This window comes from Myripristis murdjan, chromosome 15 (genome assembly GCF_902150065.1).
Source record: "Myripristis murdjan chromosome 15, fMyrMur1.1, whole genome shotgun sequence".
Lineage (NCBI taxonomy): Eukaryota > Metazoa > Chordata > Actinopteri > Holocentriformes > Holocentridae > Myripristis > Myripristis murdjan.
In genome coordinates this window covers 17,064,245-17,088,339 of record NC_043994.1, presented here as the reverse complement: position 1 = coordinate 17,088,339, position 24,095 = coordinate 17,064,245, and the positions used below count along the sequence as shown (strand labels likewise).

Here is a 24,095-nt window from a genome sequence, read left to right as displayed (position 1 = left end):
TGGACTTGAATTTTAATGAAATTTTCACTCAATGATATACCCATAAACTCCTGTCAGCTAGAGGTCCTTAACATAAATGTGCTAAATTGGAGTTCTGTGGACTAATGTGTATCTATCTTGGGGTTGTTGACATGAAAAACTGTGAATCCAAACAAAGGAGGCAATCACACCTTCCTGATTTCCAATGGGTGCCCTAATGCCATCAGATTAATAACACATTTCCAATGGGAACACACAATCATCTTGTTCATAACAGTGGCTGTCACAAGAGAAACACCACCAAAAGTCACCATTTAGTCTTCGTGCAGGCTTTATGTTAAATTTCAACATTCACCATAATTGTGGAGATGGAAGTCCATTGAGCAGTTTCTGTCACAAGGTAATTATGTTAGCATCAACAACTAAACTCAGGCAAATGGTTTAGTGTATCCCCACAAATAACGATAAAATCAAACATACTGGAGGTCTGATGATGATAATGGGTTACAGATGGAAGTCTGGGAGAGAATTTAAAGACATAATTCCTTCTGAACCCCATCAAAGACACAGAAATTATGTTGTGCCATCAGACCTCAGTGAGAAGAGTACTTTGTGATCTTGAAATAGACGACCTTAAACAGTCATTCGTAACTAGTGTTTGTATACTTAGTTTTAGAGTTTAGCATCATTTATTTGGTTCCAGATGTATTTGAAATTAATGTTGTTGTTTTTTTCAGTTCAGGAAAACGATATTTGTCCTCAATTGCATATGTTTGAACGAACAAAACCAAAAGAAAGAGACTACCACTGGAAGATCTGACCTGCAGTTTATCTCGTTGTTAGAGGCAGACATGCTATGATAATAGGCATAAGCACTATGGCCCCATGCAAAAAACATCTGTTCCAATTTATCACACTCATAGAATCTAATGTTTCAGCATGTAAGGCCTCAGAATCAGGAACACACCAAAGTATATTTACAACAACAAAGCAATTAAAGCAATGTAACTTGGATGTACAATATCAGTTAAACTATACGACTCCAGATACATTTAGTACTTTTATACTACAAAATAAATTTTGGGGTATAGACTGTTGAAAAGTTCCAAATAGGGAGAAGGTTAAATAGGTAGCCACATGCTTTTAGGTAATGGCTGGAGTCATGAGCAAATGCCATGTGTTTAAAAGACTTTGCAATCTGAAAAGCCTGATAACAAATTGTCATGTGTTGCAAACACAGGTCACCTCCACCTATACTGTGGGTATAGAAATGACAATGTACCCAATGAGATAGCGTCTGTCTAACAGGGGGCGCTAAAAATATCAGTATCCACATGATACACCCCCTTTTACCTGAGGTGGTATCGCATTTCCACACGAGTGGTGTTACACGTTTGATACAGTCTCATCAAACATTTGTGGTTTTCTAAGCCACAGCTGATTTCAAAACAATTTTAAAAAGTTCAAATATTCACCATATGCCGTCTGTGATATGGCTGTGAACTATACCCAAAATTCAAAAGTCATTCACCCCAACCTTGGTGAACGTTGGAGTGAATGACTTTTATTTGCCTCTTGATGCCCTCAGCAACCTGGCACCATGCAAAAAAGTTTGTCTCTGGGTAACCTCCCATGGACATGAGCATCATCATCATCCCATTACCTCATCCCAGAGGGAAAAAAAAGAACATGTTATCTTCAAACCAAGGCCATTTTGTTGCAATATATGACGACACATGATAAGTTGGCCTCTCCTGTATACTCTTTTTGTATGAACTTTAGTGAACTGCACTAAGACTGTGAACTCATCCAATTGTGCAACTGTGATTTTTAGCAATCTCACTCAAAAGGATGGCTTTGCAGAAGCCAAAATGGCACCACCTACTGTACATTCACAGCTACTGCAGGGTAGAAGGATCTGTCTCAACAACAGTGTGGAACTGGTTACAACACTCAGACTAGCATACTGGTTTTCAAAGTGGGGTCCTTTGGGGTCAGAGGTTTATCAAAGGTGAATGTGGAGGTCTGAAACATGACAAAAGTTTGAAAACCCGTGATGCAGCACATCAATTTATTCATGCACCTGTTAGCTTTGTACAGCCACTACAGCTTATACCATATAATTACAGCCTACTCCCTACTAGGGCTAGGCAATATCCCAATATGATATCAATACAGTGACATGAGACTAGATGTGATGGGATTTTGGACATCATCACATGGCATAAATGTTGTCTCTTCCTGCTATTGAAGGCTGCTTCACAGTAAAGTGACTCGCTGTTCTATTATTTGCTTTCATCCACTTAGTTTGTTATATAGGCATTACTGATTATTTATCAAAAATATTGTTGTATAAGTCTTTAGTGAAAGCACTAATAAGTGGTCTCCACTATATCAACAGAATATCAATATCAAGGTATTTGGTCAAAAATATTGTTATATTTGATATGGTTCATATTACCCAGCCCTACTTCCTACAGTAAAGAAGTACTTGCTACCTCTCAAAAAGCAGCACTAGTTCACAGTGTTGAGTGTGTGGGAACATGTCCACAGGCACAGCCAGAGTTGGGGAGAATGGCTCTCCTGTGAGTTTCTGCTTTGGGTCTGGAGCACAACAAAGCTCCCTGAAGTTCCTCATGGCCTCACCATCTGGTTTGCAGGAAATGTAGATCAGTTTGTGGATGGCGGGCTGGTTCCGTAAAGCTCTGACCACACGGTGGTGCAGGCCGGCTCGGGCGGGGTTTACCACCACTGTCAGGCCTCCGTTTGAGGAACCCAGCTGCGGCATGAGTCCAGGCAGGACAACCTCTGCTTTTCCAGAGAGAAACTCGCAGTTCAGTACATTATTGAAAGCCGCATTATATCTAGCGTCTTCCACTGCCTGTTCAATGAGCTCTATGCCGATGACTCTGTCCACCATGGGAGACATAGTAATGCCAATAGCACCCGTCCCACAGCAAACATCCAGCAGAGTGCCTCCTGGCTTTACCCTTCCTTCACTTTTCTCTGAGTTTGGGAGGCAGATGTCTCTCACTGTGCTGTAGAGGACCTCCGCCGCTGCCTGGTTCACCTGGAAGAAGGCTTCGGCAGAGATGCGGAACTTGAATGCCAAGACCTGTTGACACAACGCAGGAACAGGAAGAACAATAAGAAACCAAACACTATGTCAACCTGCTTGACCTTTGCTGCTATAGTGTTATGATGTGATGTCATGAATTATCACACATTTCTATTTAAAACAGCTCTGGTACTATCAGAAACTGGACCAGATGAGGCTGTAGTGCCAGGAAGTTCAAGTGTAGTGACAACTAGGGCTGGACAACAGGAACAAAATCAACTATTATGATATATTTGCCCAAATACCTCAGTATTGATATTGATATTGTATGAACATTGCAGGAATGACTAGTGATTACACACAAGATTTTTAACCACCAATCTTCAGTAAAGTCAATATGATAAGCAGGTGGGGGCAAACAATAAAAAATAGTGTATTAAGTTCATAAAGTTGTATAGTTTAGTGTAATACAGCCTTTAAAACCAGGAAAAGACAAGACCTATTCCAAATCACAATATGACAATATCCAAAATCCCAAAGGAGATGTAGTCTCTACAGGTGTAAAATCAAACCGTTCAATACACAATGCACGCCACAAAGTGCAGTGTTATAAACAAATCCACCGGGTGAGACACTTAGCTGATGAATTAATGAATATACTTAAAGTACTTTTATCTTTGTTTTAAATAGTCTAAGTAGCCTTTTGCCTTTGAAAGAATATTTGTTGATTTCATTCTGCTCTGAATGACAAAACAAGTTATTTTTTGCAAATAAGACAAAATTCAGGGAGCATTAGAAATGGTTGTTTTTTTGTTTGTTTTTTTCACCCTAATGCACAAAACAAACCAAACCCAAGAACTCATGACCCAAAAAACGCAGTACAATCAGAACCATGGGTTTCTGTGAACCGTTATATCACTACTAGTCTCAGAAATAACAATACATCACTGAGCCTTAGTGAGAATTTAGCTGTAATTTTGGTATATTAAGAGAGGCCTAGTTTCTTCTTGATGATTTTGTCTGGACAGTTAACTCACCTCCTCATATATGTGTGGCTGGCCATGCAGGAGCTGGTAAGGGGACTCCTGGTGACTACAGCGTGTCCTGCAGCTCTCCTGGAAGTACAGGGAGTCCAGCTGACAGACTGCTCCGGGACCCCACGTAAAGTAATCCACAAGGGAGGCTTTGTGGACCGCCACCTCGTCTGGGGTGAGTGTCTGTGGGTGAAAGTAGACTATAGCCATGGTGTGGCCCTGCGCATTGGTCCTCACTGTGACCTCTCTCCAGTGACCCCCATTGTGGAAGAGAATGCAGGGCTCCAGGGGAGACTGGCGCAGGAAGTCCTGGTAGCATCTGGCCACCAGTTTGTGTTTCTCTGGCATGTTCAGCAAGTGGTCTCCACTGATGCAGACGATGTTTCTGTCCCTCCCTGTTCCGATATAAAACCCAACTGTCTTTGGGTTGCCGTCCACTCCTCTGTTGACAGAGAAAGTGGACTTGTTGCGGTAGCCATCCCTGACTGGTGATGGCAGGATGGGCAGGACAGGGAAGCTCAGTCTCCCACTGTTAAGTGAGGATGATGATGACTGAGATGGGAATTCCTTTGCAAGCTGGTCACACAGCCGAGACAGTATCCTTTCCTGGTGCTGCTGTTTTACCTGAAGTTGCTCCTCATATGCCAGCCTCCACAGTGGGGTGACTGCATCGGCCAGTCTGTCCTCCCAAGACTGCTGATCAGTCCTTTTATGACCTTTTCTCCACTGTTTCTTGGACAGTGATTTCCTTTGCTCAGCTGAAATAGCATCCTTTGTTGAAAACCACAGGCAGGCTCTCTTGAGAGGATCCTGAATCTTGTGTGTGACAAATGTGACTGGCGCTCTGCGTGCAGCTGCTAAAGCCATGACAAGGACATGTGTCTTCTTGAGGAAACAGCTGCAGAGGTGACTGAAGGCACCAAGCGGTACACAAACAGCAGCACTCCAGCTTCAAACCTACTCACAATCACTGGAGAACAAAAACCATCACTGACTTCCGATTATTATGTTGAAATAGCATCTTGTTTCCCAGCGCTGCTTTATATTATTAAAACGTGTCCACTGTGCATGCTGGAGCTCAGCAAGGCTCATGGATGTGACGCATTATTTACGAGTCGGCGGACGGTGTTAACACGTCATCTTTGGGCGTCCAGGGGCAAGTAAACAGTTCCGCTGTGTCGCGATGGAATCAAACAAGGACGAAGCCGAGCGGTGTATTAAGATTTCTCTAAATGCGATAAGCAATAATCAGCCAGACAAAGCCAGGAAGTTTCTGGAAAAGGCGCAGCGCCTGTTTCCGACAGAGCAAGCCAAAAGTAAGTCAACTCAACCCCATGTAGCAGCGGGCGTTTTATATGAGCCGTCGGGGCCATCGCTGTGAAACCAAACGAGCTAACGTTAGCATAATGATCCCACATTAGCACCTGGTCGCTGGCATTGGTATTTGTAGTTTTTCGGCTCCACGACCTCGTTTTACTCAGTTTCTTAGTTAATAATTGGCCTAGTTTTGTTTTTGTGGTTGGTTATTTGTGTCATACTCGAGGTTGAAAGGTTTTAACGTCACTTCCTTAGCATTTTTTACGAGCAGATAAAGTGTCAGTTGGAAGCTAAGCTAAGTTATCCTAGCAAACTTTGCTCGTAGTAGCCCCTTTCCACCCTCTCAGGTCTTAGCCCAGGACTCAGGCTCGCCTCGAGTCAAACCCAGGCCTGAGAGTGGTGATATCCCACATTCCCAGGTGCACACTTTAGCCCCATCTCTTCATATCTCTCCCACAGACCTGTTGGAGTCGTTAACACGGAATGGGAAGCCTCCGGATGACAGCAGCAGCAGCAGTCCTATGAACGGAGACGGTCCCGGACTGAGACACCGCAGCCACGCAGAGGAGGCTCATGTGTCTGGAGAGGCGGCCACAGACACGGCGAAACCATACACCGCCGAGCAGCTGGAGGCCGTCAAAAAGTCAGTCCAGTTTGAGTGTGTTGAAAAGTGGCTGGTAGCATTCGTCTTTATTCGTGTTGTATGGTTTATTATCTGGTTTGCTGGTAAACTGGTAACGGTAGCACATCTTTTCTGGAGTCTTTACAACCTATTTTATATGTTTCCACAACTTCCTAATCCTCTTTTTTTTTTTTTACATGTAGGATTAAGAGCTGTAAAGATTACTATCAGATTCTGGGAGTTGAAAAGAGTGCCTCTGAGGAAGATCTTAAAAAAGCGTACAGAAAGCTGGCTCTGAAATTCCACCCTGATAAAAACCACGCACCGGGAGCCACAGAGGCATTTAAAGGTATATTAATTGAATGCTGTCCTGCTGGAGATAATAATAATATTACGCTAGAAGCATTTGTACTTACTGCAGATGTTTGTGTTTCTGTGGTTTTGCAGCCATTGGGAATGCCTATGCTGTGCTGAGTAACACTGAGAAACGAAGGCAGTATGACCAGTATGGAGAGGAGAGATCGCACCCAAGCAGACACGGACACCAGCGCCATGACTTTGAGGCAGATATCTCACCTGAGGATCTGTTCAACATGTTCTTTGGTGGAGGCTTCCCATCAAGTTAGTAAACAGACACATAATCCCTCATGATATTATGCTGTACTGTCGTTGTCAGCCATGATGTGCCACTGCCAAGGCCCAAGAGTTGTTTGGTTATCATTCCAGTAAATCACCATGCTATTTCATATCAGTGCTTACCTGCACAGTACGCACTCGCTATTGGCCATAATCTGATTAGTCTTACTGGGTTATATCATCTATGACACCTTGTCAGGGCTCAAGACTAACCTCTCTAGTTGTAGCACTGGTACTACCAGCTTTCTCAGTTGGTCACACCAGCACATGATTTGGTTTCACCTTTTTTGTGTCTGTTTTGTGTCTTTAAAGCATGCAAATTTCACAAGAACACAAACTGAAAATACACTGGGGGGGGTCAAATCTGCATCTAGTTCATGAACCTAGTATTTGGGACATGTTTTGCATATGAAGTAATGAAACAAATGCATGTCTTTGTAACAGTTTCTCTGCGTTGTTTTTTTGCCAGTGCATGCACTCAACCACTTCCTCCACACCCAGCTTAGTCTCTCTGGTCAATACCATTAATGTGATTGGTCAGATTTTTATTGATTTTTTTTTTTTGTTTGTTTGTTTTCTTCCCTGAGTGATAACTTCTGATATTAATCCTGCCAGTGGATTCAGATTGTGCTCCCTGTCTGCACTGTTGAAAGAGGCTGACCATGCCACAGTAACCTGTTTTAAGAGAGAGTTAGCCAGGCATCCTAACCAGGTTTTTCATCATCTGAATTAATCTTTTCTGGATTATTCTTATCAAGTCACAGTGTTTACATAGATTGATCCAAAACTTAAATGCCTGAGCAAGACTTTTATGTGCATGTATTACGTCTTTTTGTCTGGTGATGATGTGAAAATCATAGAAATCAGCTTGATGATTGGTTGGAATGACACACCTGGACTGGAGAGGTGCTGGCTTGTGAGAAAAACTAAGAAGAGTGAAGGAGTAGTCACACACTCATTCCTCCAGTGCCAAAATCTATTTATTTTTTATTTTATTTTATTTTATTTTTGTCCGTGTCCTGAATAAAATGTGCCTAATCTTGAGATTAGATCACACATGTTTAAGAGACATTGCTTTGGTGTATGCCAGATAAACTCTATTTATTTTTTAATTCCTTTTCAGGCAATGTACATGTTTACAGAAATGGCAGAATGCACTTTGGCCACCATAACAGGCAAGAGAGAAGAGAACAGCAGAGAGATGTAAGTATCTGGGGGGGGGGGGGGGGGGGGGGGGGGGGGGGGGAGTTTTTTATTATTGTCTTTCTCTTGCTCTTTCTTCTCTTGCTCACTCTCTACTTCTGTAACACTTGAATGTCTTAGCAGCTTATGTATTTATGTCCTGTAGTGGAACAATATCCTTCACATCAAAATATTTTCTCTCTGGACAGGGAGGTCTGGCATTGTTTGTCCAGCTGATGCCCATCTTCATCCTTATTGTTGTTTCTGCTCTAAGCCAAATGATGGTGTCCCAGCCCCCTTACAGCCTTAGCTACCGCCCGTAAGTGTTTCTCGACTCACTGAGCTCTGTAAGGTCACACAGAAATGTCTCAGCAGTTTCACTCTACAAAAAAAATAGCCTCATTTGTCTCACTCTGGGTTGTTACATCTTTCCTGTGGACCAGGTCAGCTGGCCATATTCACAAAAGGCATACATCAGCCCTGAAGGTGCCTTTCTATGTGGGTGACCGATTCAATGAAGAATACTCTGGAAATAACCTGAGGAGTGTTGAGAAAAGTGTGGAAGAAGACTACATCTCCAACCTCAGAAACAACTGTTGGAAGGAGAAGCAACAGAGTAAGTCTGCAAAGCAACTACATAGCACAAGCTCCCAAGGATTTTCATGTTTTTCCTTCACAGTTGTAGCACAGTTTATTGGATCAGCATGATATATTTGTAGCACTTGGGGCTTCATTTGTTCATGATCTTACAACACCTTCCAGAGAAATAATTTGCTTTTTGAATAGTGTTATTAAAGAGTTATAATGGATCATTTCTCCCTTGAACTTTCAGAGGAAGGCTTACTGTATCGTGCTCGTTATTTTGGGGATTTGGACTTGTACGAAAGGGCGCAGAAAATGGGAACTCCTAGTTGTTCCAGACTATCTGAGATTCAGGTTATACTACATGGCTAGAAACCACTGGCACTCATATGGGTAAGTTATCATAACCCTCTCTGTGACACATAGTCACTGCCATGTACAGGATTTGATTGTTATTGCTGTACTTATTACTGAAACATTATGCATTGTCAGTGTAACAAGATGGCACTGATGTTTGGTTAGTTTGTTTTTGCTTTATTTTGAATACAAAAAAAGATTGATCTCATGAAGAATAACTTCTGCTTATGCTTTTCTTAGGTTCTTTGGTACTTGAATCTTATTAGAAGAAATCTGGTGGAGCCCACTCAAATTGGAGCAAATTACTGCAGCAAACCAAGAGAATCAGAAATGCCTTACTCACGGTGGGCAGCAGATCTCATCAGGGAACCTCTCTGCAACTTCCTGTAGATTGACTTCCTGTAGAACTGTGAGAAGCTTGAGTTTTTCTAACACTAGTGTCTTCAAAGTGGTGAGAGTCCACTTGGGGGCACAGTTCGAAAGTAAAAGCATAGCTGTCTTTTTGAATGGTAAACAAAGCTGCTACGATTTAGCTTTCTCTGTCCCAATCCTTTTGTTTTCCTAAATGCTTTGAGAAACCTCATGGCCTTCTCGTAGACAGACATCTGAGCCACTGACGAAACAGTGTGTAATTTTTATAGTTCTTACCATGTAAATATACATTTACTTTTAACAGTGCAGGGTTTATTGAAGTTAAGCTAATATCATTTATTATAAAAATTTAATGTTATTCTGTGGATCTGCTTGTAGCCTGTTGAATTGAGTATTGAAAATAATTGCACAAACAAGTAAACCCATATTTATTAAATCAATCCTGCTAAAATTGTATAAAAGTTTATTTGAATTAAATTTGTTCAATGACTGACTGTCTCTGTCGCATATTTTCTATTTCAATAAACACACACACACACACACACACACTATATATATATATATATATATATATATGCCTTGCATTTCTGATTTAAAAATATTGGTTACTTAATAATTAAAAGAAAACAGCACACATATCAGAAAATAATTTATTTGTTCACATTCTTGAAGTCCACACTTATGCCATCAAAAATACAAAAGCAGAACAGTTTCAGGTCAATATTTGACTATCAAATACACAGATAAACCATCCACGGAGGCATTTCAAAAGAAGGAAATGTTGAGTCATGTTCAAACATGAGCCCACACTTCTAGGTCACTTGCACAGTTCTTAGCTGCCATGAGACAAAATAGTTCCACAAAAAACTGGGATACACACTTTTGGTTTCTTAATACAATACCAAAGACTTAAAAAAAAAAAAAAAGCCTAAACCCACAACTACACAAGTATGTCCTTTTAAAAAATGCATTGCTCATCACTACAGTATGCCACTTAACCTTAGACCTTATTTTCTTTGCCATTTGACATGTACGATGAAACATGGTTTGACATTTGTCCTCATAGCCAAATACTTAACTCCTCAACTTTTCCCTTAAACCTTTACCACAGTCCATAGGAATCATTAAGTCAATGCTGAACCCATCAGCTTTTCCCTTAAGCCTTTATTACAGTCTAAACGAATGAGGTTCAATTCATCGGGGAGTGCTTGGTCAGCAACACTCCTCAATCAGGAGCTCACCAGAGGAATACAGTTTCCTTTTGATGGCCCTGAAGGCAGCACTGAGTCTTAAACTATGTTGGAGCCTTGCTGTTACATTCAGAGTCTGTGGGGACTTGTTTCCCTTGAAGAGTCTCTGAACCTTGGGCCACAGTCCTCCCGTCTCAGGCCTCAATGCCAGGGTAACATGGAAAGTTGGCACAAGGCTGGCATCTACTGCGATTTGAGCCACGCTGCACAAAGAGTCCTGGTCCCCCTTGTCCACACACAGATCTATGAGCGCTCCCCGGAGGCCGCAGGGCTCAGTGGCGGCCAGGTGGAGCAGCTCTTGGCCGATGTTCTGCAGGAGACAGTCAGGTACGATGAGCTTGGAGCAGCCCAGAGTGTGTGAAGAGTCGCTCAGCCTTTGTGCAATGGTCGCCACCACCTCTGTAGCCAGGGTCTCCTCCAGGGGATGACAGAAGCTCTCTAAGTCTGACATGTCGGCCACAGACCCTAAAACAAGACCAACACAGGTTAAACAAACAATGGATCACTCATCTGATTTTGTACCACATCATTAGTTCATTTTGATTTTGAAATAAAACTACTGTTGGGCCAGTATAATACCATAAATAAATAAATAATAATAAATAATAATAAAAATAACAATCAAAAGACACCAAGTGGGTAAGTGAGTTATTTCTTTGTTTTGTTTGTCTATTTCCCACTGGGGACTGTGTGGTGTGTAACTGCAAATTCACATTGTAAATGACTCTAAAAACAAAAGCCAGCACACAGGGCTTCTCCAGACAATAGCCTGCAACACTCACCAGTTTCACTCCTGCTGCACTGCTCTGCTGTGAGTCTCTGATTGAGCCCCTTCACCTCAGCCAGCCTCTGCAGCAGATTGCCCCAGGACAGACGTTTTGAACCCCTGTCCTCCGCCGGGGAGGGAGGAAAGCTGCCGTCCAATGAGTGGTCGCAAGAAAAAGACATTACGATATAAGACAATACAACAAAAATAAAAGAAAGGGGGGAAAGTGCAGTGGTGTTTCGCGTTGGCCCGACCAGACCAGCTGGAAAACACATTCGCAACAATGGGACAAAGCTTTATACCCAAGCCGAGATGCCCCTCCTACTGTAATTCGCAGCCAATAGGGGATCGCGACACGTCTCCAGCTCTCCAGCCTGCCTGGTAACATTTTGGTTTCCTTTGATGAAGCTGCCAGGCCGGTAGCAGGAGAGCACCCCCACCCCCCACCCCTCCCTCCACACACACACACACACACACAAAAACTTTTCCAAACCACATAAATTAAGTCATGTTTGGATTTCATGCAAAACATAGATTTAAAAAAAAAGAAGAAGAAGAAGAAGAAGAAATCAGACTTTCGGTAAAATGACATGAGTGAATTCTGATGAATCGTGGACTCATCCTTCTGATGGGGTGATGGGCTTACTCATCATGACTGACACGTATCGCACGTAAGCCGAAAAGCAATTGTTGCGCTTTGCTTTCTTTGCCACACAGTCTCGTTTAACCAACTCAGGAACTTCACTTAAAACAAGCAAAATCTAAAAAGGAAAAAATCTGTTAGTTACTGGGATTACAGTGGAAGCTCAGCCGACCTCGCGCAGCTTAGAAGTTTTAAGAAAGAAATGGGCGTCTGTTGAAACTTTTCTATACACCAAATGCTGCATTTACATTAACACTGGCCGAATTGGCTGTGAGCTATATTTAATAGGCGTATATGTGAATGGCCATGGCTTTGCGGGGGTTAGTGTAGGGTTTGTGCTTGTTATTTCAATGAGAAACTGTTAATTAATGTGACCAACAACACAAACGTGTCAAAGCATTGTCATTTAAGGCATTTGATGGTAAATGTGAAAGCCGAAGCCTGCACGTTTCACACGTCCTACCAAAAACATGTATAGGCCTGACCCCCCACCACCCCCCAACACACACACGCACGTACACACACATACGTACATACACACACATCCCTGCCACTTTCCGGAGTGTACTACTGTATGCGACTTGTTAAACGTTAACATTTCCTCTTTTTGGCCTCCTCCTCCTCCTCCTCCTCTGTGTTTTTCTGCTGGGCTTTTATAACTATAACTTAGTTAAGCATGGCTGTTTAATTCATTGTGGACTAATACACAGAAGTCTACCGTCAATATCTCCTCGAGTGGCTTGTTACTTTCTTTGTTACAGTACCACGTCATTGTGCAATGCTCCGTTGTTGATTCTAGCCTGTAAAGGTGTAATGCACCGCGTAACCAGGTGATGTCCTCAGTGCATCACCTTTACATCCTGCACAATAGGCGACCTGCAAGCGGCAGTCAGTTTCTAGAACATTTTAATGCTTGTGTGCGTGTCTCTCTCTCTCTCTTTTGCCCCCCACGCCCCCCCTCCCTCTGTATGTGTGTGTATGCATGCCAGAGTGCATCCTTCAGTTTGTCTGTGTGCATGCCTTTATGCACATGCACAGAGATGCGCCTCCCTGTGCATTAGGCAAACCACTGTTGTTGGGTTTTGACCCTGAATAGTTGCTGGAAAAAACTATTGGCCGCTACAGGGCTCCTATCAGAGAGCAATGAGTCATCAAAGATCGATTTGACTGTTTAATGTAGTCAGTGGAGAATATTACATGCGGTTACAGCGGGGTATGAGGTAGAAGTGTCTGAAAATAAAACACAAAAAGGTACAGCATAAATATAACAGCTCCTGAAATACTACACAATCAGCAAATAAACTACTAATCACAAATAATTATAATGTATGAATTATTAAGACAAAATACAACTGAAATGTGCATTATAAATGTCTCACACATAAGCATTCTCTCCCGCCCAACCAGCAGAGGTCCCCACAACACCACAAACCAGCCATCAACCGCAATCAACACGAACGGCATGACAGTAATATACTATGTAGCTAACATTAGCTTAGCTGGCTATATGGAACCGGATTAGCATCCAACATCTATAATATCCACTCAGGTAACACACAGCAAACACACAGCTAGTATCTTGACAGACACAGCAACTTAAGACATGTACAAGAGACTTAAATAACAAATTAAAGCACAGAGTCCAAACTCACATCGTCTCTGACTTCTATACCGGCAACCGCCGTAATAAAGTTAACTCCGTCTCACTGCGCCACTCCCAGACGTCTTACGTAACTGACGTAGGTTACGTAAACCACGCAACTTAACTATGAACAACGCAAACCGCTCAGTCCCTGTATGAATGTGAGGAATTCCCAACAGCCGCCCCCACATTTGAGTAGCAAATGTGAGAATTAGGGAATTCTTCATGTGTCCTGAGTGTCATCTTTGAGAGGGGGAAGCTGTATCAGGCGGGCGACTGGTCTGGTGTACACCTTGCCTTTGACCAGAACGTCTGCTGCTCTGACACATCCGTCTTGACTCGTCGCAGTATTGATGACCTTACCAACTGGCCATTGGGCTCTGGGGAGCTGCGGATCCACTATGAGAACGGTGGAATTCACCTCAAGGTTCCCCAAGGGTTTCTGCCATTTCTGGCGGGTCTGAAGTGTGGGCAGATAATTCCGCGTGAAGTGGACCCAGAATTGATCCACAAGGTTCTGGCAATGGCGCCATCTCCGCCGCCCCATGACAGCTGGGGCGTAGACTGCTTGAGGCAAAGCAGCATCCCGCCGCCCCATCAGGAGAATGTTAGGGGTGATGGGGTCGGGATCGGCGACATCTGTTGAGACATAACCTAGTGGTTTTGAGTTCAAGATCCCTTCTACTTCCACCAGGACTGTATATAGTACATCTTCAGAGACTGTCTGGCTTCCAACTGCCACTTGAAGGGCGTTCTTTATTGAACGGATCTCCCTTTCCCACGCCCCACCGAAGTGAGGAGCATTTGGCGGGTTGAACTTGAACAGTATCTGGTAGTCTGCCAACTGTGATTTTAGTTGGGGCTCCAGAGATTCAAAGGCTTCTTGAAGCTCCCGCTTTGCACCACGAAAGTTGGTGCCACAATCCGTCAGGATCTCCTTTGGTCGCCCTCTCCTTGCAATAAATCTGCGTAGGGCAAGTAGGAAAGCATCTGCATCCATGGAGTTAAGGAGTTCAATGTGGATGGCACGAGTAGTGAGGCATTTAAGCAGAACGCCCCAACGTTTCTCATTCCTCCTGCCGATCTTGACTAAATAAGGCCCAAAACAATCAACACCTGTTGAATAGAACGGTGGACAGAGGAGTCTAAGGCGCTCCGGTGGTAGATCTGCCATCTGTGGGACTTTCGGCTGGGCTCTCCATCGTTGACAGGCTAGGCAGTTGAGCTGATGGTGTTTGATAGCCTGACGTCCTCGCAGAATCCAATATTGCCTCCGGATCTCTGCGAATACCCGCTCGGCTCCTGGATGTAACAGACGTTCGTCGAACTCCTTAATGAGGAGCTTTGTTGCTGGGTGCCGTGGATCCAGCACGATGGGGTGGATCTCTTCCAAGTTGGCATTCTGTAGTCTCCGTAGTCTGCCTCCAACTCGGATAATGCCGTGAGTGGAATCCCATTCGGGGGCAAGGCTGGATAACCGACTGTGGGAGGGCAAAGGCTTCAGTGACTTGAGAGCAGCCACCTCTTCAGGGAAGCTCTGGGCTTGGCACTCTCTCAGTAGTAGGGACTCTGCGTCTTGATGACGAGTGGGCTGGTTGCTGGCAGGGTCCGCTGTTGCCCCTTGACAAGCTTGTCGTGTTGCTTCAACCAACTCCTTCCATGTGCTGAAGTTGGTGGCATCAGGGATGGTGAAACCTGTGTTCACTGACGTTAAACAGCAGAAGGTAACACCCTTCAATTCAGATGAGCTTACTGGAGGTGTGGTCTCAGGTCTCTTAGGCCAATGGTCAGGACTCTGCTTGAGGAAGGGAGGTCCCTGGCTCCATCGACCAGGCTCAACCAGAGCTAGGAGTGGTTTGCCCCGCGTTATGTCATCAGCTGGGTTGTTCTGTGAGTCAACATAGCGCCAAGCTCGCCAGTCTGTTAACTCCTGGATTTCTGACACGCGGGTTCCAACGAATGTCTTGAAACGGCAGGAATCCGATTGGAGCCACTCCAAGACTGTTGTGGAGTCTGTCCACAGGATTGTCTGACAGACGGTAAGTGTCAACTCAGTCTCCACAAGCTTGGCCAACTGAGCCCCAGCTAATGCAGCACAGAGCTCCAGACGGGGGGTAGACTGCTGCCTCCGTGGAGCGACTCTGGACCTGGCCATCACAAACGTTGTGTGGATGGTTCCCTCCCTCTCTGCCACCAAGTAGGCAACTGCACCGTAGGCACGTTCGGATGCGTCACAGAACACATGGAGGTCACATTTCAAGTCCACATCATCCACTGGAGTCGGTAGGTAGCAGCGTGGAAAAGACACCGTGCTGAGCTGATCCAGCTCATCCTCCCACGCACTCCAGGCCTCGCGAAGATCCTGAGGCAGATCAGGGTCATCCCAGTCCCTTCTTTTAGACCACAGCTGCTGGATAAGTATCTTAGCCCGTGTTGTAAATGGCACGATGAATCCTAAAGGATCGTACTGACTGGCTAAGACTTGGTAGGCCGTCCTCATAGTCAGTGCTGTGTGTTCGATGGGCCGATGATGATAGCCCAGAGTGTCCTCTGCACAATTCCACCGGAGACCTAAAGCGGGCTCCATTGAGTCGGTTCGGTTCTGAACTAGCCACTGCTCTGTAGCTGCAGACCTGGCCTCAGTAGGCAGATGGGCCACCACAGCTGGTTGGTTACTGGCCCACTGCCTTAGTTCAAACCCTCCTTCTGCCAGTAGACGGCACAGCTGGTCCACTTGTAGCTTAGCAGCAGGTATGGTAGGAAGGCTCTCCAGGTAGTTGTCAACGTAGAAGCTTTGCTCTACTGTCTGTGGAATAGAGGGATATCTGTCCTGGTAGTCACAAGCATGCTTCTGTAAGGCGAAAATGGCGCAACATGGGCTGCAAGTTGTCCCAAATGGCAGCACCTGCCATTCGTAGACATCAGGTGGGTCCTCACTGCGCATGTCTCTCCATATGAATCGGAGAAGGGGTCTGTCCTCTGGTTGTAAGCGGATCTGATGAAACATTCCCCGAATATCTCCACTGACAGCAATCTGATGTTGTCTGAACCGCAGGAGGACTCCTATCAGGGATGGTCCAAGTGGAGGCCCTGGCAGCAGCTGGTCATTCAGCGACATACCTTGATGCCTGAACGAGCAGTTGAAGACCAGTCTTGGCTTACCATTGTGGTGTACCAAGTGATGTGGAAGGTACCAGGACTCCCCTGACTGGTCTACCTCTTCAGGCTGGAGCTTGGCAACATATCCTGCTTGTATGAGCCTGGCAATCTCTGCAGAATAGACAGTCGCCTTCTCTGGGTCTTTCTTGAGTCTCCTCTCAGTGCTCCTCAAGTTAGCTGCGACAGACTGGATGGAACCTTTCAGTTTGGGTGCGTCTGATTTGCGCAGGAGAGGTGTAGCGTAACGCTGGACTCCCTTGATGTCTACCCGCTGAGTTCTGTTCTCAAGAAGACTTATAGCCTCCTGATCCTCTCTGGAGCGGGTGACCAATTTTTCACTCCGATAGGGGAGGATATCAAGCTGCCACAGTCTCTCAACATTTCGGTAGAGGAGGTCCTCAGGACTGGCAACTGAAAGGAAGAGACACTGATGCACCGATGTCTGACCTGTATCACCCTCCTCAGCACCCTGTAGAGCCCACCCAAGGGCAGTACGAATGGCCACAGGGCCGCCTTTGTCACCTCGGAGGACCGGTTCGGTGGCCGTGATGAGATGGACATGGTCTGATCCTATTAGCACCAGTGGTCGAACGTTGTGGAAGGGCTGAAGGGGGATCTTCCGTAGATGAGCATGCCGTCTCTGGAGCCTCTGAACTGGATAACTCTGTTCCACCAAATCCAGTCCTGATGCAGTGAATGCTCCCTGAACCTTATAGCGTTTCCCTGGGTTATCTTTGGGGAGATCTCGAAAGTGACCGTAGATCCACTGAGGTGAGTAATGTCAGGACGTACAGTTCGGAGAGCGAGGGTCTCTCGCTCACCTGATAGCTGGAGCTTCTGTACAGCTGGGGGTAGGATCATGGTTCGCTGAGCACCGTCATCTAAAACTGCAAAGGTCTCCACTGAGTTGGAGTTACTGTGTAAAAGGACCGGCACCACCTTCAGAAGCACTTTACCTGATGGGATGGAGGGTGTCAGATAGATCCGACTCTCTGAGGCGCTAGGCGGAGGCTTGATGGAACTATCTTGGGCTACCCTATGGAGGACTTGAAGGTGGATGTCTCCACAGTCACTGCAGGGCTTCTTAAGGTTGCATGACTCTGGTGAGTGAGAACGAGCACACTTCCAACAGCGCTTTCCTTCAGTGATCCATTTAACAAGATCCTTTGTTGATTGTGCTGTGATGCTGTTGCAACGTGTAATGTAGTGATCTTTGCTGTTGCAGAACAGACAATGTACCTTAGGCACCTTCTTTGGTTTGGACTGTATAGATGAGCCAGATACCTGGGGGTCTGTGGACTCTGCTCCATGGTAGACAGTCACACTTTGACCTTTGGTCTTGGCGGGGGCTTTCTCTCTCCCACTGCTTGTAGGCTTCTCTTGCTGGTAGCGCTGTACTAGCCGACTTGACAGCCGCTGCTGCTGGGCTTTGGACTGGAGCCATCCAGCGAAGTCCTGAAGATTGTACGGGTTGAGACTTGTAGAGTTGAGTTTCCCTTGAAGCTGCAAGGATTCAATGAAACCATCACGGAGGTACTTTGGTAGCTTGCTAAGCAGGCGATCCACATGAGAACAACAATTGAGCTCAATACCTCGGGGTCCCTCCAGGGAAAGCAACATGCTGACCAGTAGATGAACCCGTAGAGAGAAGCTCTGGAAGCTACGGGGATCGTTAGCTTTCACGTCGGGTGAGGTGAGAATTGCTGCTATCTCACTTTGGGCCAGCTGGTGTGGCTGGCCATACTGCAGCTGTAGGGCCTGCATAGCTGCTGAGTACGGGTATGGGTGGTGGCGACAAGACTGACCTATCATCTGAGCCTCTGGTAGTTTAAGGTGCTCCAGCAATACATGATACTTATACTGCTCTGTCAGCTCCCGGTGAGGTTCAAGTAGGTTATCCAAAGCTAGCTTCAGATTAGCAAACTCCTTTTCACTGTCAAAGGAGAAGTCAGGAATAGTGGGCTTCGGTGCACCATACAGGGGAGGATGAGACACGCCGAAGCCTGGCGGTGCTATAGTCTGGGCTGGAGGCAACTGATGAGAGACCGCTGGGGCTGGACCGGTCATTAGTGGAGGAGCAGAAAGGGTTTGGGGCAGTGGAGCCAGTGATGACAAATAATCATGGTATGGGGCTGATGAGATTGGGCCACCTGTTGGCTGCAGCTGTGGGTTTGGCCCAGTGGGATAGCTGTGAGGCACAGTAAACTGTGGTTGTACAGGACCCGAAGCAGCAAGCTGCTGTTGCACTGGAGGCAGTGAGCTCTGACCCAGAGCAGCATAAGGACGAAATGATCCAATGGGCTGCGACCGTATGGGCTGTGGACTGGCGATGTGCTGTTGCATGCCCTGTACAGGAGTCATCATACCAGAAGACATTGGTGATGGTGGTGAGCCATGATGGAGCTGCGGGGCTGGATTAATTGGCACAAATCCAGTGTTACAGTAGGAAGGAGTGGGGGACTGTGCATCACTGCCTGGTGTGTCGCTGCGTGGGCGTGATCGCTCCATCTCCTCTAGGTGAGTATGTACTCTCATCTTTGGCTTAACCACTGGCTCCATAGGTGTGTGGTTGGTGACCTGTTTCTCAGTCTGAGACTCTGGGTCATGTGACTGGTTCATCAGCTGAGGAAAGGAATGTAATGGACCATCTGGATTAATACCGCGAGGGGTCACAGTGAGTGGTGGTGCTGTATTCTCCACATGTTGGGGAGCCTCATCTACTTCCTCCTCTAGGTATGATGTAATGCGCTCCAATAGGTCCTGACGACGACGTTGTCGTTTCTCATAATGAGCTAGGCGGTCGACGAGCTGAGCCATTTCAGCCGCCTCTTCCTCTTCCTTCCCAGAAATGTTCTCGAGTAGTTTCCTCAATGAAACCATGCTCAGAGGTTCAGTTGAGCTGGGGCTAAGTGTGGCAGTGCGCCTAGCCAGGTTGGAGGGAATATCTGCTTGGCTGCTACTCACTGCGGCTGCTGCTCCTCTCTGCTCCTCTGCCTCTCTCTCGGTGGGGCGGGAGGAAAGGGCAGGTCGGTGATGGCTATAGTCAAGGATATAATCCTCCAAGTGCCTGGGTGCAAGACGTTGCCTTGAGGGTCTTACTGGAGCATCAGGGTGGGAGAAAAATGGTGATTGTTCTTCTGATGACATCTTTCTGTAGTAGCCAAAGATCCGGCTCGAAGGACCTATGTTGGGTTTTGACCCTGAATAGTTGCTGGAAAAAACTATTGGCCGCTACAGGGCTCCTATCAGAGAGCAATGAGTCATCAAAGATCGATTTGACTGTTTAATGTAGTCAGTGGAGAATATTACATGCGGTTACAGCGGGGTATGAGGTAGAAGTGTCTGAAAATAAAACACAAAAGGTACAGCATAAATATAACAGCTCCTGAAATACTACACAATCAGCAAATAAACTACTAATCACAAATAATTATAATGTATGAATTATTAAGACAAAATACAACTGAAATGTGCATTATAAATGTCTCACACATAAGCATTCTCTCCCGCCCAACCAGCAGAGGTCCCCACAACACCACAAACCAGCCATCAACCGCAATCAACACGAACGGCATGACAGTAATATACTATGTAGCTAACATTAGCTTAGCTGGCTATATGGAACCGGATTAGCATCCAACATCTATAATATCCACTCAGGTAACACACAGCAAACACACAGCTAGTATCTTGACAGACACAGCAACTTAAGACATGTACAAGAGACTTAAATAACAAATTAAAGCACAGAGTCCAAACTCACATCGTCTCTGACTTCTATACCGGCAACCGCCGTAATAAAGTTAACTCCGTCTCACTGCGCCACTCCCAGACGTCTTACGTAACTGACGTAGGTTACGTAAACCACGCAACTTAACTATGAACAACGCAAACCGCTCAGTCCCTGTATGAATGTGAGGAATTCCCAACAACTGTCATGGTCCTTCTTACATTTTGCACAAACAAAAATTAACTTAATGAGCAGTGAAGTGCTATTTTATTGTTTAACTAAGGCACCCCGTCTTCATTTTCTGGCTATAAAAAGGAGATTTCTCACTTTAGTTGCCCTGTATTGTCAAGGATTAAACATTACTTGTGCCATGTCATGGAAAAGAGGAAACAAAACGTGACACTCCCTGTGTTCTACAATTCAAACAGAGCTGTTAGACCGGCTAGCCTCAGGCTAGCTGCTTCATGAATAATACATTTACTACCAAATGGTGGTTAAGTATGGATTTTTTTTTCCTGTAACAGTTTTGCATTAATCAGGGGTGCTTTGTACTGGCACTAAATGGTACCTTTATTTTTCATTTCAGATAATTATTTGTTTCAGCAATTGTATGGCGATTACAAGAAAGAGCAATTATGAAGCATGTCTGTGGAGAGAGAGAGAGAGAGAGAGAGAGAGGGAGAGAGAGAGAGAGAGAGGGAGTATTAGGAGGAGTATTAACCCAGAATTATTCCAGATACAAGCCTTTCCCTGAGACTCAATGAATATGCTCATGGTGGTAATTTATTCAGTAAGAGGTAAAAAGGTCCCAGGTTTGTGTTTTCCAGTCTGTAGCTATAGCAACATGCTGTTGTAAGTAAGGTCCATCTTACTAAATTGGGTGACAAAGACAGTGTTTTGAGTTTGGACAGCAGCAGTATAATCATAACACTTTACAATGCCTTGTGATTTTATCATGAAATCAAATAAACAGTTACTTTATTTGATGTAGTTATTTTAACAAATGGTGAGTAAGTGATCACTCCGTCTCCACAGTAAATATCGCAGCACTGTTTTTCGTCAGTCATTTGAGCCCGGCCTTTATCTGAAAGCCCTTTAGCACTGAGCGTACAACAGTGTGTGTCTCCTTGTCTCTGTGAGCCTGCCCCACCTGAAGTTGGAGCTGGGACAGTGCTCCATTTAGGTTTTGATTTATTGCTAGAGGAAGCAGAAACAGATCTGCTCTCTCAAGGGGACAGGAGAAACTGTGATGTTTGGCAAATCTTGCTGAGGTGCACTGTTCTCCATCAAAGCTTTAACACTTTACACAGCAGTTTTAGACACAGATGTACATTTAAGCCTAATTCAGAGTTAGACCTCTTCACATTTGGCTGGCCTTGTATTAGGCTTAGAAATATGGATTTTTTTTTTAAAGTCAGGTAGGTGAGCGTGCCATTATGAGAAAGTAAAGTTATATGTCATCTGCAAGGCATCGGCTTTCGCTAAATATGATTTATGAGCCAAACCCGATGGAAATGACCTTTTGTTACAGTTTTCCATGTTAAAAAATGTTCTTCAACCTCCCCAAAATGTCACGAGGAAAACTTAATGTTCACTATTTAGCAGGTAAATAGAGCATATAAAATCTTGAAAAATGCACTTCCAAACAAAAGTTAATGTTATCTCTAAAAATCACCAGGACACATTAGTGCTGCCTTTCTTCTTATGTTCCACACTGTCATTACAGCAGGAAGTTCAGTCAGTGGCTTCAATCAGTGGCTGCCATTTAGAAGACTTTAACTCATGGTTAACTTTGCACACTGGTCCATGAAAACAAGCACCAAGTTGAGATATGTATTTGTTTAAATAAAAAATGCCATTAAAACCAAATCACACTTGATTCCTTCACCTAAAAACATAGTAGAGTTCAGTGCAATTGACATTAAACCATTAAGGAGGCATTACACAGAATAAGTGATAATACTAGGCTTACACAAATATGTAATAGATGTTGCACTTCAACTGTCTAGTGCTTTATATGCCAACCATGTTACCATTTGACCTCTTATGTCTTAAATATTATGCACATTTTATTTCTGATGTTATTGTGATTTCTGCTGATTTTTAAGTGGCCCAAATACTTTTGAATACTACTTTTGAATTCCAATTTAGTTTTAAATTGTGTCCATACATATATTGCACCTTTGTGCTCACTGATTTTGTCTTGCATTCATTAGTGTGCTGGAGTAGGGCAAAGACAGAATTTAAATCAACCTTTGGACACTCAATTCAAAAGAAAAAGAGCCACTGAGTCCCTAATGCCTGCCTAATGACATTAGTTCAAATACCCGAAGGAACCGGATTATTTGTAATGCTATTTTTTTTTCTTGTGTTCTTGTTTTTGTGATGCTGGAGGTGTGTCAGTTATTGCTGATACTGACTGAGTGTCATTAGGGAGTGAGACCGCTCTGCTATAAGTGAGCGGCAGGGGAATAGAAAAGTCAGTGTCGACATCAGACAGAGAAAAAGCTTGTGATCATTATTTATAAGAGCTCTTACCTTGACATCTCCCTGAGCTCCCCCCTCATGCTATCTCTCATTTTAGTAACCTACGACATGCAACATGCATTATTTAGCAATAGTCATTGTTGTATATGTGTGTGTGTGTGTGTGTGTGTGTGTGGTCGATGGGGTGGGGGGAGGACTAACTAAATCTTTCTGGATATCAAACATATCATATTACCTGGATTTACTATTGATACCAATGTATTTTATTTTCCTTAAGCTTCTTTTTATGGGCTCAATTTACCATGAAAGCATAACATTTTAACACCTAAGAATTTAGTTATTTGTCATTCCAGGTTGTCTAAGCCATTTATTTTTACTGATAATGATATTTTGAAGTAGCATAATGAGGTGCACAACATAATAAGGAGGCAATGAAAAACAGAGTTTAATAATGCATAACTACTGTGTGCCTAATCTCAGCCGCCACTTTGCAAACATTCCTCACAGGCATTGTTGACTTTGACTCCATTAGTTGCCCGTGGCTACCGAGCAGCAGTTTGCATCTAAAGGCCCCCATTCTCGGCAGCGGGACATGTTTTGTTAATGAGCATCATCTGATCTTTACATGTCTCCACCCTCCAGCTTACATTCCGTCATCACAATTAGTTTCTCTCCCTGAGCTCGACAAAGAATCAGACCCGGGGAAAGTAGAATCACACGACTGCCACTGACACAGAGGACCATTTTTATTCCCAGCTTTTATAAGGAGATTACCTGAAACCTCCTATATGGCTCTGTGATTCTAGGATTACTCAGCCGTTTTCCTTTGACCGACTAAATAAGATGAACATTTTTGGCCTGCCGTGTTTGCCTTCCTCTTTCTGAATCCCCTCTCTGACTGTCATGTCAGATCTTTCAGTATAGGCTTTGGCAGGGCCTGTGCCTCATTTCCAGTGTGGTGACTTTGTAGACATTCACCTCATATCCGCCTTAAGAACGCCGCATGTTAATCACACTGTCCATTTGCTTCATTTGACCCAGTGCTCTTGTTTTGATTAACGTCACTGGTGAGACTGAAACGCAAAATCCGTGGCTGGCTGATTACAGCGGTTGCAGAGCGCTGTGTGAAATCGCCTCATTTTGGACACACAAAGCATTATCTCAATCTCTAGTACTGAGTGCATACTGTGAGGATTCAAAAGAGGTTTGGTGGTGAGTTTTCATTATCGATGTACACCATGCAGCCATCAGCGGCATGCAGATATGTTTGTGGTACATT

The 24,095-nt window shown here is 44.6% G+C and overlaps 3 protein-coding genes across 3 annotated transcripts; 1 reads left to right on the top strand and 2 right to left on the bottom strand.

Annotated features, from left to right (window-relative positions):
• Positions 1-2,021: 2,021 nt before the first annotated feature.
• Positions 2,022-5,230, bottom strand: trmt2b (tRNA methyltransferase 2B). The gene is made up of 2 exons (XM_030070046.1): positions 4,075-5,230; positions 2,022-3,094 (listed from the first exon to the last, which is right to left on the bottom strand). The coding sequence occupies exons 1-2, from the start codon at positions 4,936-4,938 to the stop codon at positions 2,474-2,476; spliced, it is 1,485 nt and encodes a 494-aa protein (XP_029925906.1). The 5' UTR covers positions 4,939-5,230; the 3' UTR covers positions 2,022-2,473.
• On the top strand, positions 5,212-9,629 carry dnajb12a (DnaJ heat shock protein family (Hsp40) member B12a). The gene is made up of 9 exons (XM_030070047.1): positions 5,212-5,387; positions 5,848-6,031; positions 6,214-6,359; positions 6,458-6,631; positions 7,770-7,849; positions 8,038-8,147; positions 8,272-8,444; positions 8,661-8,803; positions 9,008-9,629. Exons 1-8 carry the CDS (start codon positions 5,255-5,257, stop codon positions 8,780-8,782), a joined length of 1,122 nt encoding a protein of 373 aa, XP_029925907.1. The 5' UTR covers positions 5,212-5,254; the 3' UTR covers positions 8,783-8,803; positions 9,008-9,629.
• A 146-nt stretch (positions 9,630-9,775) lies between these two features.
• On the bottom strand, positions 9,776-11,460 carry LOC115372294 (DNA damage-inducible transcript 4 protein-like). The gene is made up of 2 exons (XM_030070049.1): positions 11,172-11,460; positions 9,776-10,854 (listed from the first exon to the last, which is right to left on the bottom strand). The coding sequence occupies exons 1-2, from the start codon at positions 11,428-11,430 to the stop codon at positions 10,352-10,354; spliced, it is 762 nt and encodes a 253-aa protein (XP_029925909.1). The 5' UTR covers positions 11,431-11,460; the 3' UTR covers positions 9,776-10,351.
• Positions 11,461-24,095: the final 12,635 nt, after the last annotated feature.